Below are 17,417 nucleotides of genomic sequence, written 5' to 3'. Positions count from 1 at the left end.
TGTTTTACCACCTTGCAGTGACGGCGGGCCTCGAGCCCTCGACAAATAGACTTTTCCAGCCTAAAGTGTTCCTTCCCCCGCCATCAGCAATGAGAGGTTTTTGTGGTGCCTGAAGTGAGCAGTTGTCAAGACGCAAAGAAATACAACATGCCCTACCTCACTCTAGTTTGGTTTAAGCAGCCTTTTGGCTAAAGTCTTTCCTGCCGTCAGCACTGAAACACTGAGCAGGGCTGTGCTGTGGAAGCACAGACACCGATCGCACACGAGTGGGCCCCTTTCTTATTGCTCCATACCTCACCGTCCTCCCGCTATGCTCTGCCAAGTTGAGCCTAGGGACAGCAGAGGGTCCCCAGGCTGGCAGGCTTTGCTTACTCTGTGGTGGCAGCATTTTACCTCTCTCTCGGCAGACTTGCCAAAGGACAGCCTGCAAGGTGAAGGCCGGCAGAGCTTCAGGGCCACCCGCCTGCTGCACGACCATGGGCTTGTACGCTCTGCTCCTGCTTAAAGGGGGGTTTCAGGCTAGGATGAAGTTCTACAGCTGCCTCAGGCTGAAAGGATCACAAAGTTTGCAATCTCGGAGCCAACTGTTAGGAGGGAAATCTAAAAGAAATATTGTGTAAAAGCAATAAATTGGTTGAAGAAAAGCAGTTGTACATTTGGTCGCATGCCTCGTAACTCACCTAGGACATGAGAACTCCAAGGCACCAGAGAACAGGGCCCATACATCTTGTCCTGTGGCATATGTTAAATAACTCCATTTCCTTTTAAGAACTTGCTATATCCCAGTGAATAACTTGATTTCACAAATAAAATTAATATTATAGAGTGTAAGTCGGCAAACAATAGAAAAGCTCAGAGTTTTTTTCCAGTTGTAAACATGCAGAATCCATATGGTCATTAGATACATCTGTGGGTTAAGCGCTGATTTGTTTATGCAAGCCTGATGCTTACAATACTCTGGGACTATTCTGTTGAATGCATGTATACTGTAATCCCCTTTTACCTACCCTCTACATATGTGTTTCCTGTTTTCAGCATGCATTCTCAGTGTGTAAACTGTGGTGAAGAAGATGTTATAAACCAGGATACTACAGAGCATTTCAGATATTTTCAGAGCATTACAAGCACAGTTCAAGCATATGCAAATCATCGCTTACAGTTGTGCAAAATGTCTATTTTAATTTCTGTGTGGTTTTGTTTGTTGTTTGTTGCATCTAATTAAAACAGAAGGGCAATAACAGATATTACAAAAGAGTACCAATTGTTCCTGGGCAGATTGATCCCTAGAATGTCCAAACCTTACTGATGAAATCCTGTACTTCTTAATACAATCAGGTTTTTTTAAGGCTAAGTTATTGAAGATTGCTGAAATACAAGGAAATTGAGGGAAAGCTTAATGGGGTAAGGCACTTGAAAACTCTTAGAGACACTGCTAAGGCTGAACTCGTCCTGTATCTCTATTGGGTATGACCCAAAAAACATTTAAGCACATGCTAAAGTTCATTGCTATCTGGGGTAGTATCTAAGCAGGTGCTTCAATGTCTTTATATGCCAAAGTCACCTGCTGAATGTGTGTTTTGCTGCTGATTTAAGATATTTGCTGAATCAGGGATATTATTTTCAGATTGCCTCATAAAAATAAACAAACTAACAAAAGTTTATAAAAGATACAAGAACAGTTACTGTTCTAGGCAAGAATTTTCGTCGTGCCTGTTTTTATATCCTTTTCCATGAGTTAAGTTTTTGGCCCTGTCATCTGTGTGACTACCTTGTTTTTGCCTTAACTGCTGATGTTCTCTTCACCTTCTGCTGCCACCTCATAGCACCACTGTGTGCATCATCCTGTTGGGTGAAAGGACAGTTGCTCCACAACAAAGTCTGTGGACGTGATGCTGATTGATACACCTTAGAGATTTTGCAGTGCAGAGCAGTTTGAATCTAGCTTGTGGCATGGGAAAAAGAGCCCTTTTTCTCCATGAACTCTCCACAGCCACTGTGGGGAAAGATCAGGGCAAGATCACTCTGGAATACAGTCAAAGCAACAGCTACAGAGCAGTTCAAGAGTGGAACTGAGCTGGACATGGACCAGTCAGAAGACTTTCTGGTAAAGAATATTCTTCTATCTTATTTCCCTTCCCTTCAAGGTGAGCCCTTAAGAAGACAACATGCACACCCAGTGTGTTATGGCAGACAGCCTCTGGTCTCTGGGTATTGTGAGTCAGCAACGGACTGAAAGCATATGAAACCAGGATGAGTCAGAGTGAAGCCCCAGCAGTGGGTTTCCACTGTCTTTGCTCATGGATTTCTGTTTTCTGTTCCTGTGGTGGTTCAGGTCTCTGCTCAGGGGACTCACATTCTAGTTGCCCTCCTTAGTTCCCTTTCACAGACCCCACAAGGGTGAGGTGAGGTGAAGGGTAGGATGAAGGTAGTGAATGGCACTTTTCCCTGTTTAGTCCATAGTAGAGAGCACGGTCCACCTCATAAACAGTATCCATGATTATCACAGGTCTGCCTTGTTTGCATTAACTATTTCATTTATTTGACTTGCTCGCCCATGGTAGGCTGGTGAAAATTATTAGTTGTTATGCTATTCTTTCAAATTCCACTTTGGGAACTGTTTCCTGGAAAAATACAAATCCCATTCATTTCAGCACCAGGACTCATTTTAGCACCAGAGGAGCGCTGAAAGCTGAGGACATGACACTGCAGCAGAAACAGAACTGACTCAAGGCCTCTTATTTTCAGCTTCAGTGAAGAGAGGAAAGAGATACTGTCAGCCAAACTACAAACTTTGCAGTGCAATACATATTCCCCTTTTCAACTTCATTTATCCTGATGATTACTTGGTGTTGAAATGCAATCAGGAACTTTTGAATTTCACTGCCTATTTCTGTACTGCTGGATGGAGCCTGCTTGTGAAAGTACAGCACCCTGCTGTTTCAGGAGGCTGCATGTATGCGGAAGGGAGCAGCAGAGATCCTGGGACAAGGAATGTGATGGAAGCAAGGATTTGTGGCATCTGCAAGACCAGGGGCTTTCAGGGAGCCTAGGGAGAGTGCCTGTGGAGAGTTGTGAGGAAATCTCCATCCTTAACAGAAATTCTCAGGACAGAGAAATGAAAGCTGAGTATAGAAAGTGAAAAATTATTTTCTGAATCCAGGAATGGTCCCACAAGAAGACTCATGAAGCCACCTGAAAGGATTTTTGAACAAAACATATCTTGTGCTTGAATTCTTTGTGAAATCTGAAAACAGAGAAGTCTCAGTGTCTTTGACCAGAGGCTTTGACCAGTGTAGCATAGTAAGAATTTCTATTGGGAAGAAGCATCAAGTAAGTACAACAGTGTGTTTATTTCAGTGGGAGCTGGCACGAAAGTCAGTCAGTGTCCACAGCAGCATTGCTGACACTCCTGAGATCTGAAAAAGAGACCACCAATAAAGGTCATTAGCTAAGGTTAAGCAGGGTTAACCCTGACCTTTCTCCAAGTCTCCAAGCAGGCAGCTCTTGAGCAAATACAAACCACATTTATTAAAGAACTCTTAAACAACTACAATAACAAACTACAGTGAAGTGGAGTCAAAACTGCAGATCTGTTTTATTCAAAGCATAATATTTATATATTACAGATACTGAAAGGCAGCAGAACTGGTTTTAAGGAGCATCTCTGTACCTAAATAGGGAAGGCATACCTGAAAGCATTCTGTCCTTTAAACCACAGTGAGACATAAATTTAAGTTTTCCAGAAAGAGTATTTTATTTCCTAGATCTTGGTAATTCCTAAGTGCTTGGTAAAGAACCACATTAGAAATATTCGACTTTTTGTTAGAGTTACAGGTGGAGCCTGAAATGCTAAAAGGCTGTTCAAAGCATCACTTAAGTCTGATCTAGTTTAGCATTAGTTTAATATTATCTTTCCCACCCTCAACTGTTTCAAGAAGATATATAAAACCAGACCAGAGCTGATGTTTACTTTTACAGCTAATGGTTCCTCAAATCTACAAGAACTTCTAAAGAATAGATAAAAGCAGCTGCAAAAGTGATCTAGAAGTAAACATCCAGAAGAAAGCATAACTGCAATCAAAGTTCCAGCTGTTCTCATCCTAATTCTTATCAGTATTCTTTTTAATCAGGCACATTTTGAAGTCAAAGGCTTATTTCCAACAGCTTTTGTTCATATATATATATGTAAGCCCCTTGAAATATTACAGAAGTTCTGTTTCACATCAAAATACTGTACATTGTCACTGAAATTATTAATTTTCTTTTCCTCATCCCCCATATTCTCTCTGGGCCCCTCTTTTGCATCTGGCATGTGTACTGATACTCAAGATGACAAATACTGATAACTACAGAGCTGCAATGCTGCATACTTCCATAAGGCAAAGCTTAGCCAAACTTAGTCATTGATTTATGTCCCATATTCTCTTCAACAGCATAGGGCATTTTTTTCCTAGTTCTATACCTTTAATTCTTGCCACCTTCAACCCAGAGTGTGTCAAATTTCCATCTTATTGTTGCAGCTGTGGTTTCTTAAATTGAAAGTATGCTTCTTGAAGGCAGTGACACATTCTTCAGTTTATTCACAGATTTAAATTCTCAGTTTTTAAAAATGCCTGAACTCATCAAAATGTGATGGTGTGGGGGTTTTGCTGTATGAAATGGTTGATACAGAGGTTTTAAAAACCAAATAAGGGATGTTGGGATGATTATTTTTGTTTGTTCCAAATTTGTAGAAAGTGTAGTAACTTAGGCAGAGATAGTAAGTCCAGGGTTCTCTTTAGCAAAGAGGTACACAAGGTAGAAAAAGCTCTCCCACACATAAAAAGCCTTGGACAGGTGTACAGATGAAAGGAAACAAACTGTGCACTGTCTAGGTACAGTATTATTTAGGATGACTTCATAACCCATGGTAGGAGACAGCCAACAAAGCAGACTGATTTCAGAAAAATCTATATGATTAAAAAAAGAGCTGCAAAAGTTAAGTATTTTTATCATGACCTCCATTGTTTTAGGAGAGAAAAATCTTCCCAACCCCTTTGACAGCTGTCTATGAAACATTACTCTTCCTGTAGGTGAGCTGGTGAAAAGGACCATACCTTTGCTTCAAGTAATTTCAATTCAAAGTTCAGTGCAGTAACTCGAACCCACTTTTATCATCTTTAAAAGCTAAGAGGTTAGCATTTTCCACCAGAGCAGCTGAGACATGTCCAATTCCAGGAAAAGGCCAAGAAAATAGCTGAAAGCAGTCACAAAAAATCTGCCAGAGGACATCTGTCAAAGTCCAAAGAGTTCCAGTTATGTATGATTTCATTTGATCCCAGAGGCTAAATAATGTACAGGAAAGATTTAATAATGTTATGCAGATTAAATGTGGATATGTAAAAGGAACCAAATACAATGCCAGTTTGAAAAATCTTCATGTGCACATAGCATTATTACTGCTGCACAGTGAGAAAACACAGCTTGAGCAATAGACTATGATACTAAAATAAAAATTGGAATTGAAAGAATATTTAGTCAGGTGAGGCTACTGGATTAAAAAAGATGACTTCATATTTTTTTTCTCTGCCAGGAATTTATCAGTGGAGAGAGCCCCTTTCCTGTTTCTACCACATCACTTCCATTGCCATGTGAAAGCCTGATAGTGAAAATGTGGTAACCAAGGATCACTGCTCACAACATTTCCAAATGCCAGTTCAAAGGAGACTTCAGCTACTAAATGCAGAACAAAAATGAATGGCCTTCAGCTATCTCTGCATTATGGCATCTGGCTGAACAAGAATTGCTGAACTACAGGTATGATCCCTTTTGCCAAGCCACTTCCAGAAACAGTAATTTCTGTCAGAGAGGGAGAAGAGGCAGCTGGAAGGATGATGTGAATGGCCACCACAGGATCTGCCAAATGATATCAGTCAAATCTTCTGGTAGCATAATGCTCCAATGCCATGTAACACAATTTAAATACTGGCAAAGGAGGGATTATTAAACAGGGTTCCTAACCAGGAGGACTATGGCCTTCATTATTAAAAAAAACCCCCACCAAACAACACCTGAAAGCAGAAGCAAATGGATCCTATCTGGCGACACGTAAAAACTTTTGTGTAGACTCTCACACAGGAAGCTAGTGTAATGTTTCCTAGATTTCTTGAAGCTGGCACTTGTGGTGGTCTTGCTTCAGCCGGTGCTTTTATCTCCCTTGGGACAGTGGCTATAGTTTTACCAGCTGAAAATTTATGCTCAACAGTTTTTCTTTCAGTGGAAGGATCTAAGACTCTTCCTTCCAAGGTTAGGTCTTTATTTTCAGGGAGTTCCAGCATGTTTCTTAGGTTTCTCATTTCCTCTTGTTATTTCTGCTCTCATCTGTTTTGCAAATGGCCACCATAATGTTAAGCTTATCTAATGGCCAGGCCTCTGGCTGGAAGAATGCCAGCAGTATTTTGAAAATCAGTCATCTGAAAGCATTCAGAGGACATGGCCATCACCTTCTCCCTGAACCTCAAACATAAAACTTCCCTGATAACCACACACTCCAACGCCATGAAAAGCAAAAGGTTAATCTTAAATTCAGATATTGCCTTAAGCAGCTTCCTTGGGTGACACTCAGACACTCTGTTGAATTCATCCTAATCTACAAATAATAATTCTTTTTGTTTTTAGTGTTTGAAAAAGATACTGGTTGCACATACACACAGGAAAGAGTGAGTGTCCCCATTATGGCTTCACTGTGAATGCAGGTTTCACTCCACAGTTGTTTCTGCTTATTCTGTTAATTTGGATAGTGTTTTGTCTCACTGGCAGGGGAAAACCTCACACTAGGTCCATCTGTTCCTAGCTTTTGAAATCAGGCATGGCCATGGCAGTTCCTACCATCAGTGTGACTTAGGGACTTTGTCACAGTCCTATGGAGAAAAGGGCAAGGGCAGAATGATTTTCTTTCCCTTGGTAAAGGAAAGTCTGTGAAAAGGCAAGATTAGTTGCAGGTCTTTATGTGCAGACACAGAGATCAAAAATCTCATCAATTTTGGTATTGACCTCATTGATTTCTGGATTTTATTCAGAAAGAGGAGTACTGGGCCTCCAATTTAGAAATTTGAGTAAAAGCCTAAAAAACAGCCCAAGGTCTGCATAAGACACTCTGAGGACACAACATGTGTCCATAAAGATTGATGGAAGTGCTAAGAAGGTTAACCTTGCAAAAATAAAAACAGAATTTTGTCGTAACATTTATTAGTTAAGATATGAGAAGCAACTCATGTCCATCTTTTGAAGAACCAACTCTGTGGGAATGGGATCTATGTGGAAAAATCACCCCCCATTTGAACTTCTATTGCCTCAAAGAGAAGGAATTCTGAACTTGTAGGAGATAGAAAAAACAGGCCCAAAGGAGGAAAGTGCAGTATGAAGACACCTACACAACAAGAGACTACCATCTGGAATAACCTTATTTTGGAATGAGGGCTGACAAGAGGAAAAGAAAGATCTGCTGTCTGCTGCAATATCTGCCTGAAGCTCTTGTTGAGTCGGTGCTGACAGAGAGAGAGACGCCCTGAGAGCCTGCTGGGAAAAGTCTTTCCTAGTTTCCAGGGATCAGTGCTCTGGGATCTGCTACTGACCACAGCACAAAGGCTGCTAAGTCACTGAGCACCAGTCAAACAGTTCCCACTGTGATATACCAGAGGACACAGAGAGCAGGGATGTAGGAATGCATGATGGAACTAGAGGAGGTATCATAGTAGGCAAGGTAAAAGTCTTCCTGTGAAAGAAAAACAGTCATACACTTAATACTGTTTTATTAGAGTACATGGTATAGCTTAGTTTATTTATTTTGAGTAAATAGGCACATATTTAGGAGGAAGCTACATTTAAGTGACTTTAGTAAAAAGTTAAGCTTAAAACAATAGTTAAACAGGTTTAAACAGGCACAGCTCTGGGGGTATCAGCTGGTAACTACATAGGCTGCAGGTCTGCTTTGGCACAGTCATTTGTTGATTAAACAGACCTTCTTGAGGCTGAGGAATCCAGATAACAGTAAGGAGGCTCCCTCCAGCTCCTAATTTGCAGGACAAGGTCCTCTACTAGCTTCCCCGCCCTAGGACAAACAAAAATAGAATTTCTGGAGTCCATTGCATTTCGGAATAATATTGTTTAAAAATTAGACCATAAGAGATTATTATCATAGGCATACCACTTTAGAACAGCTTTCCTATAAGCAAAGCAAGATTGGAGAAAACCTCTCAAACAATCCCCCTTACTGTAAGACACCTGTTCTCCTTAAAGCACTTTTTTAGTGGAAGTCACCCCAGCTGAATTAAATTTGTTTCCCTTGGGACTGCATTTTCTTTAGCCAACACAACAGCTGCACCATGTGGAGATGAGCCACAAGAAGTGTAACAACACATGTTTGTGATTGCTGTATCAGCTTTGGCAGATTTAAGTGCAGAGGTCTTTAGCTGCTTTCTACTAGAGAGCCAGCTTTGCAATATATACAACATCTTGCAAAGTAGTAGCAATAATATATATAGTTCTATGTATTTCTTATACATGCTGGTACAGTAAAACCAGAAAAGAACTGACTATTACTTATAGCTATAAATACTGTATTAAGCAGAAACATTTTCTTTTGCATGTAAAAGTAGGAACAGAAGAATGGGTTAACTACAGCAAACTCCCCTGAGACTCCTGTGCTAGCTGTTATCCAGTCTTGCAAAGACACACAACCATTCAGAATATACAGTAACACTGTTATTTCAAAGCTGCAGTAAATTCAATCTCTCCAAGAAATTGCTGAATTCCTGGAAAATAATGCATAACCTTGGTTTAGTGGGTGTTTTTTTTTTCTCATATCAAGAACAGGTGCCAAAAATTGGTCTTGCGGAGCCTGATTCAGTATACTTCAGAACTTTTAAAGTCTTTGAGGCATTTAATTCAGAGCTTTTGAGTATCCCACACCCATCTTGGTCTTGAAAGACCGTTTTGAAAGGTCAAGAAAAATGCCAATAACACAGCATAGAATCAAGCCTTTATAAATATAATGTGTTGTTCCTGTTACTTTGTGTAAAACTAGTGCTGTATATGTTTGTGGGTATACTAACACAGTTATGTAACTTTAATCTATCTACACATTTTCTCACTTAAAATTGCTATACCATTGCATATTGTATAATACATGATCCATATTATACATAGAAATTGTAATGCATTATACATTCATATGCAATGCATATTATACAACTTTGCATAAGTGTCCCTGTGACTCAGAACAGCTGATTTTCCCAGAGTCTAAAATCGCAGATGCTTAGTATCTGTTCCACAATAAGGGGACCACTTCTACATTGTTAGTCTTCTCTGACTGTATAATTTCTAACCTAATGAACCAATGACACATTATTAAGAGGTCATGTCTAATAAATGGTAATGTCTAATGTGATCTGCCTCTAATTTTGTCTTTTCCTCTGTCCTCCTCGGAGATGAATTGGGCCAAGAATGGAAACACCAGTAAAGCAAAAATCTGCCTTCATATTCACACTCCCACGAGAAAATTAGACAGGACTGTCTTTTGAGAACTGACCCCCAAAGTTGTACATTTGAAAGAAGGACTGCTGATGTTAATAGATTTTGGATCAGGTCTTAGAGACATTCTGCCTAGTTTGAACTGCATAGAGCAGTGATTTACACTCCCTTACAGTGAAGGAGAGACACAACATATAGTAAAACATAGTTTGGCATTTTTATTCTGTTTCAGTTTTTCCTTGTTTAATCTAGAATTCGAATTAGCACATTCATTTTAAAGTTAGCTTTAAGGAATTCAAACTGCATATTGTTAATCTGGTAAGAGCAGCTTAATACCACCAGCGTAACAAATTAGATCATGGAACTACAGAGGAGCTCAAGGATGAAGCAATAAATGTTGTGCACTGGCCAGTTCAAGGTTACACAAAAACATTAAGCTCCCCCTTGTTTAGAAGACATTGAAATGTGATATATGAACACAAAAGAAGTAATGTCTTTAAATCTTTAAACGATTAGCAGTTTTACTCTGTGGGGATCTATGGGAGGAGATGGAACTCCACCCTGAGGAAGATAAAAGACCTCAGTTTTCTCGACTGGAAGGAGTGATTCATGTTAGGTGGAAGTGGTATGCATGTGATATTCCTCATGTGGTAAATTAACTGTTTCCATTAAGAAAGCTCCTAGCATATGGAATTGCTCCATTTTCCTCATCTCCGCAGAGAAAATTATGCCACCAAAACTTTTTTTTTTTTTTTTTGCTAAATTCAAGCTGGGTAAAAATGGGCCATGTAGATGGCTGTTGATAAAATTTTTTTTGATATTAAAGAAATCCATTAATCTTCCACTAAGAAAATTATTTTTAGTGAAGGAATAGTGGAAAAAGCTTAGTTCTCAAATCTAATGGGGTTCACTAGCTCTCTAGATAGTAACTGGCTTCACATTTTGCTGTGGTTTTATAGGCTGACCTATGTACACTCAGTCATTTCAAAGTTTTGTTTTCAGCAGAAAGTTGCCTTGCTCAGTAATGACAGCAGTTTAAGTGCTCATGCTGGGTAGCTGTGAGGATGTCATAAAAGTCTCCTCTTTTGAACCAAACCAAACTTGCTTAAAGGAGATTCAAACGAGTGCATCATATAAAGCCTGTTCTGCGAAACTTTATTATTTGCTGGTTTGCTGTTTCTTTAGTACACGGGCTGCTGTGGGGAAGGCTTCCCACTGCTTTTAAGAGCAAAATGGGAATGTAAGTGTAAATCTTAATGTTTTTCTTGTTTTGGATATATTTCTACTTTCCATGGGACCTTGCCTTGTAATCAGACCCATTACTTCACTGTCAGTCATGAAATGGCTGTCATGTCCCTGAACTTTTTTTTCGGTGAAGTTTTAAGACTGGAATTGTATTTAGGTTTTGAGGTGTTTTTTTTTAAAGTGTGACTGTACATTTTATACAAATAGCTTATTTGGACTTGAGTTATGATCTCCTGGCATGGTTTGATTGGGAAAGCTGGAAAAAAGTAAGAAACTGAAATTTTGTGGTTTCTGGATTGTAAAGCACTCAGATGAGTGATTCTTCCTCATAAAAAACGCTTGCTTTGTAATATTTATGAAGGAAGCTGGAGACGTGCTTCAGAAATAGATAGAAAGGGTTTTACTAAAAAAAACCCCAAACTCTATAACTGAATAAACTGTAAGCATTTCACGGCATTGCTTTTGTAGCGCTCAGTAGTCACGATGTGCTTTCTGGTAGTATTGGATTCTCCTTATTTGTCATTAGTTATTCTGTAGTTTGGCTTCCCACCATTTTATACTTTTGTAAGCACTTCTGTAAAGGGCCCACAAGGGCAAGGAAATTTCCCTCCTTTGAATCTGAAAGAATGGGTCTTGTAAGCCTCTTGAAAGCATTGTCCCTAAAAAGAAATTTAAAAAAATCCTAAAAATCCTAATCTTCCCTAAACATTCCTGTCATGTACTCTTCAAACTCTCAGCTCAGGAGGTAAAGGAATATAGGAGAAAATCCAGCTGTCACGGAAGTGGAAGCCTTGGGCACGAGGCTGTGTGTATTCAGGCAGCTGAAGTTCATTTCATGTAGTACTTGCTCCATCAAGTAGATGATTCAATCTTTCTTTAGTTATTGATACTTGTTTCCACTCCTAGCGCAGGCATCAAGGCTTGCTTGTTAAATGTTATTTATTTTATTCTCCAGGGTGTGAGCACACTTCTCTGCAGACTGGAGTGCAGATGGTTGCTCCAACAAAGAGGTGGAATATTTTTGTGCGGAAGGGAATCCAGAGTAACCCTCAGTATTACCACAACAACAGTAATTGTTTTACAAAGCAAAATGAGGTTTTTTTTTTCATGTTAATGACAATCTGTGGATCCCACGAGCACAATCAATGCAGCTGTAGTACAGACTGGAATATCTTCTGTGGTCAACTGTAAATAGCAACTCTGTATCCATGGTTTATTTTTACCATAGTGTGCTATAATAGGAAAAATAGCAAATGGTAAGTCTATATATAGCCTGTTACCAAGACTGTGAGCTAAATGGTTAGTCAACAGAAAAATTCTATCCCAATCAACAAATGTCTTTAGGTCTAGTGATAATATTTTGGATATCAAAATAACGCATACTATGTAGTGAGAGAAATTGTAGCAGTGCAGTTAATATTTTATGGGTTTTACACCTCTTTTTAATGTCAACAAGGAATTTTGTGAATCATGCTGATTTTAACAGAGTGAATACAGATGGCAGAATCTGTACCTATATTGCTTGACTATGTATTTTCTGCATCTTTCTTTTGTTGGACCAGCAAAAAGTCAATTTCCTTTTAGGTGACATTAATTAACCATTGAATTACGAATACTTCAGGAAAAGAAGCCACTCCCAATTGTTCTTTATTCCTAAACGTGATTTAAAACTCGCTATAAAAACATAAATTTTATTCCAAAATTGAGAATATGCTGTTCTTTTATATTTTATTTATAACTATTTTGTGACTGACAGGGTTAGGAAAGTATATAGCAAATTCTTAGATAAGCCTTCAAGGCTGCTTCACATGAGACATGATAGGTAGGAAAAAAATACAAGCAGAAGTAATTTTTTCTTATCTTCTGTATAAACAAGCCAGTATTTCATTCAAGGCCTTTTCCTTAACTTCCAGCATACCAGATCCCTATCAGGCAGTCACAGGGAGAGACATGCAAACATGTTGTTGTTGACTATTTGTCTACTGAATTTATGAATTGGATTCCAAGGAAAGCAGGCTCCTGCATTCACTCCACCTTTGTGCTTGCCTGCCATTCCTTGCCTTTCTCCCCTTCACAACCATTTGTGACTTATAAACTAATATTAACCACGTTTGATGAACAGCTGGAGGTCTGTCATTATCGTAAGTTCCTATTTTTACAAAACTCATGGGTAGAGGAGGGAATGGCCTGTCTGTGGGACTGTCCACCCCATAGCAAGGGAAAAGTAAGGGAAACTCTGTCCTTAGGTGCTGGGTTTGGGACCACACTGTGGACTGGCCTGCATTGTTTTGCGAGCCAAACCCCTCCTCCTGTGAGCTAACAGGCAGGTGTGATGCAGACACAGCATCCATGTAACTCGGTGGGGAATGATACAGGGATACTAAAGGAGAGACCACTCTGTGAAAGAACAGGCAGGGTACCATGGTGAAAGGCTAGAAAGCATATGGGGAAAAGAGCTGGGATGTGAAAAGCACCATAGATGTGATGAAGGACTAGGGGTATTTTGTTTGGGGAGCACAATGTGTTCGTGACATTTATTTCTTTGAAAACATGTACTGTTTATTGATTCTGCTGTTTTCTAGTTGCGTCATGTACTCGTTAGGATGCACTTTGTTTAAATGAGCCTGATTGAATACCTTCTGAAGTAAATGCTGCTTTTATTTGCTACCAAAGGAACAAGATAAGGTCCCTACTATAACATACGTAATCTATTTGCAAGATGTTTATGAATGACTTTGAAGTATAAATTTGTAATTTAAATCCTAACGTTAGTAATACCTGTCAGAAACTCAGACATGAGCTTCTCAAGAAATTTTTATACTTCTTGGGTTTATTATGCACTACATGCAAGTGAGGCAGGATTGACATCTTGGAACCTTTTTGTTCATATATGTAGGGGTTTGGGGACTTTCTTAGTTATACAGCACCTAATATTTGTCCATGACATCATGATTCCTGATTTCATTGCAGTATAAGTAATTACAATATAAATTATTTTATCTGTTTACAAAACTACATTATAATATAAAATAATTACAGTACTCAAAACCTAAGTATGGTCTTCATCCATCCTTTAGTCTAAGGAATTATATTTGATGTTGATGCCAGTTCTTCAGAGAAGGGAGTCCTAATTAATGCTGATAAATTTGTGAAGTGGATGAAATACTTCAGAAGAAAGAGAGTAACTCAGTTTTCTCCTATATTTTTAAGATTGGGCTACATTAAGCCTTTCCTTACTCAGCTGCCTTCCTAGTAGTGTTAGATAGTTCCACCGTTGGAAGAAATCATGGGAATACTCATGTAGATTGTCTGCAGCTTCCTCATCTCCATCTTGTCTAGACACCAGCAATCTCATAGTATATTCATACCTCCAGAACATCTAGGCTTCCCTTGACTGGGAAGCCTGAATGAGGTAGTAGAACAGAGGGAGTCTGTTTTCCCTTTCAAAGTTCCTTCTTTGCCAGTGGCTAGGTACAGTATTGTAATGAATACCAAATCAGTGTCATATTTCACAGCACGGTTCCCAAATTCATGTCATAGGGGAAAGGTGAGATGGTGTTTTTTATTCCAATGTCATTGACTAAAAATACCATTTGAAATTATAAGAGTTGAATAAAGTGATCTTGCAAAACAGTGTGGTATATATGTTATCTTGCTGATATTTTATTTTCAGCCTAAACGTACTTAGAAAGGATTCTGGCAGCTGCTAAAGACACAACTGAAATTTCTAAAAAAAAGGCATGGAATTAGTCCATACTTTTTTGGCACTGTCTGCCTCACCAGGTTATAAAGCCAGGTTACTTAACTTTTTCTCTTTCAGGCATCTTAAGTTTTTTACATGCTTTTCTTCAATGGCATAGATGGAGGACACTCCTGCCACCCTTTTACTCAGTTACCAAGTAGTCAGGGTATTTTTTGGAAATGAGGATTGTGGTATTCAGTAGTTTTGAATGAACAGAGAGAATATCTAAATCTGCTGTTCTGGGACAGATTTTCTTTAGACTTGTTCTTGTCAACTGTTGTTTAAGGGGGAGGTAAGAGTGGCAGATTAGACTGTTTAGCCTAAATTTTTGCAGCGAAAGAAGTATTTGTGTGAATGAAGCACTTCTTGGCTCCCTTTCTTTGTGTTGCTGTTACAACTATAATACAGTACCTGTATTTTTTTTCTAAGAATCCTTTTCCCTGGTTTAATGTATAGTTTGTGGCAGATTTGGCTTGAGAGGGGGAAGCAAAACCTGCCTGCCCTGAAATAACCCAGACAAAATATTGCCTTAAAGATTTGTGTTAAAGGATGTGGAGACATTCCAGGAGTATTATAGCCAAAAAGGGATGTCAGACCTGTTTCGCTAGGTGAAATTGGTGAACTGTAAATAATAACTAGTCAGTGGGTATAGCCAAATACCTTGTAAAACCAAGCTGCACACTAGCAACATGGTATTTGCTATCAGCTTGACCTCACCTGTCCTAGAACTGGGAGATGGGAAGTCTTGTGGTTTCTCCCCACCACCTTCTAAGGCACTCGTACCATACTGCATCCGAGGCATCTGCTAGCTTCTTCTCCTGGGTGGTTTTTTTTGGCACATCCTACAAACTGTTTTCTACGGTATGGACACATCTGGCAGTACTGCTGGCGAGCAACTCTGGCTTGTGGGATGATACTTGGGAGAGCTCTGCATTAATTTGTTGTGCAAAGGACGATGTTCTATTGCAGTTTTTCCATGACTCAGAAAAACAAAGAAACCTAAAAGGTCATATGGTGGTGTGTGATTTGTTTTATGGGTTCATTCAATATTGCCATTGTGCATTTGGCCCCACCACAGTGAGTCAACTGGGTTGGATTGACTCAGACAAAGTAGAAGACTTGCACAACAGTAGGATTTCAGTCATTCAAAATTCCCTTGCTAATGCACATCAAAGCGATGAAATTAGGTACAGAGTGCACATCTTTTTTTAGGGGTAAGTGTTGTAATACTTGTCCATCAAAAATCAGTTTGAAGTGGAAACTGGGCATCTCAGTATTTTTATGGAACTTGCCTAAGTGTTTTACTACCTCAAACTTCCATTAGTTAGGCAAATAAACCTTCTGTCAGGAAAGGATACAGAAAATGGCTTGAACATTTACACTTTTCTTGTATTAACTTGGCTGGATCTACTTGGATCCAACAGATCCAAGTACACAAGCAGCAGAAAGAAGTTGTAAGGCGGTGAAATTGCAGGTAACTGTCACAGGGTGCTCTGTGGCCTAAAATCTGCTGCTTGAATAACGACGTGACAGCTTTCCCTGGCCTTGGAGGGTAACTCGTGTGCTTTGGCACCAAACGCTCAAGCGCGAAGCGGCAGCACTTGTCACCTCAGAGCTCTCCCGTGCTACCCGAGCGGGGGGCAGCTCCCCCGTCCTGCCCTGACTTCAGGCTTCCCCTTAGCAAGCTCTGGAGCCAGCTGCCCACTGAGACATCACCTTTCAGCGGAGGGGCTGGCGCCGTTCCTTGCCCCGCGCCCACAGGCGGGTGAGAGGCGCGGCCGCCCGGCAGCGTTGCCCCGAGGCCACGCGGGTGTCCGCGGGGGAAGAGCCGCCTTCAAGCGGCGGCGCTGCCCCAGGCTGCCCTTCCCGGAGGCGCAGCTCCCAGTCCGGGGGATGCGGTGCGTAGGCAGGACGGCGCCGCAGGGCTCCCGCTCGACGCGGCCCAACCCCGCAGGGCCCCCCGCGGGTGGGGCGGGTGGCCCTCGAGGACTACACCTCCCGGCGTGCCCTGCGGGCCGCCGCGCGGGGTGTGCCGGGAGCTTGGACGCACCCCCGCTTCCATGTTCTCCCCTCCCGCTCCGCCCGGGGGGGCGGGGCCGCGTCCCTGCTGCCGCTCTGAGCGACGTCGACACCGCCCTATCAGCGCCGGCGTCGGTGCGGCGGTAGCCAATGGGCGGCGCGGGGGGCGGGCCCCCGCCGCGGCCGGAGGTGGCGGTGGTAGCGGGGTGGGAACGCGGCAGGCGGAGGGCGCGGGCCCGGGTGAGAGGGCGGCGAGCCCGCTCCGAGCTGCGCGGGGTCCGGCGGGCCCGGGGGCTCGGCCGGCAGCCCCGAGGGGCGGCAGCGCCGGCGGCATGGAGCAAGCAGCGCCTAAGAGGTAACGACCCTCCCCGGCGGCCCCTTCCCCGCCAGGGAGCGGGGTGAGGCCTCGGTGCAGGGGGCTGTGAGGGGGTGGCAGGACAGGGACGGTGCTGAGCCCGGCCCGACGGCCGGAGGGTTGTGTCGCGTTGGGGAGGGTCTACGGTACGGGAGTGTCCCGAAGTGCTCGCCCCGGTCAATGCCCAGGTGAAGGCGAACCCTCGGGGGCTGGTTGAGTTACGAGAGGAACGTTCTTAATGTGAAATGAGGCAAACTTGGTCGCCAGGCAGAGCCCTCCGTGGGCTGGGAGTTCTGTGCACTCGATACTTCAGGTCTGTGGCAGGAGCCAGCAGGAGTAGTTTCTCTTTCCATGCTGGAAAGTGCCCTTGTATGCTGCTGCTGGAGGGATGGATGCTTGTGGGGGTGGGCAGGGCATAGTTGCAATTGCAAATCAGGGAGTGGGAAGACGCAAAAATCAGGAGTATTCTCACAGTAGATGTATTTTCTGAAATATGTAGGCTATCAGGTCATATTAGCTACTCTGCATGGTGGTTTTGTTTTCTTT

The 17,417-nt window shown here is 41.6% G+C and overlaps 1 protein-coding gene across 1 annotated transcript in view; it reads left to right on the top strand.

Moving 5' to 3' along the window:
* The first annotated feature begins 16,742 nt into the window (after positions 1-16,742).
* Positions 16,743-17,417, top strand: part of STK3 (serine/threonine kinase 3) — a 123,005-nt gene continuing 122,330 nt past the window's right edge. Inside the window, exon 1 of the mRNA XM_027657062.1 lies at positions 16,743-16,871. Within this exon, the coding sequence (XP_027512863.1) occupies positions 16,849-16,871 (23 nt within the window). The 5' untranslated portion in view covers positions 16,743-16,848. The remainder of the gene's footprint in view (positions 16,872-17,417) is intronic.

This window comes from Corapipo altera, unplaced genomic scaffold (genome assembly GCF_003945725.1).
Source record: "Corapipo altera isolate COAL_440 unplaced genomic scaffold, ASM394572v1 52b, whole genome shotgun sequence".
Taxonomy (NCBI): domain Eukaryota; kingdom Metazoa; phylum Chordata; class Aves; order Passeriformes; family Pipridae; genus Corapipo; species Corapipo altera.
The sequence above is the reverse complement of the archived record's forward strand: the minus strand, read 5'-3'. Positions and strand labels throughout refer to the sequence as shown.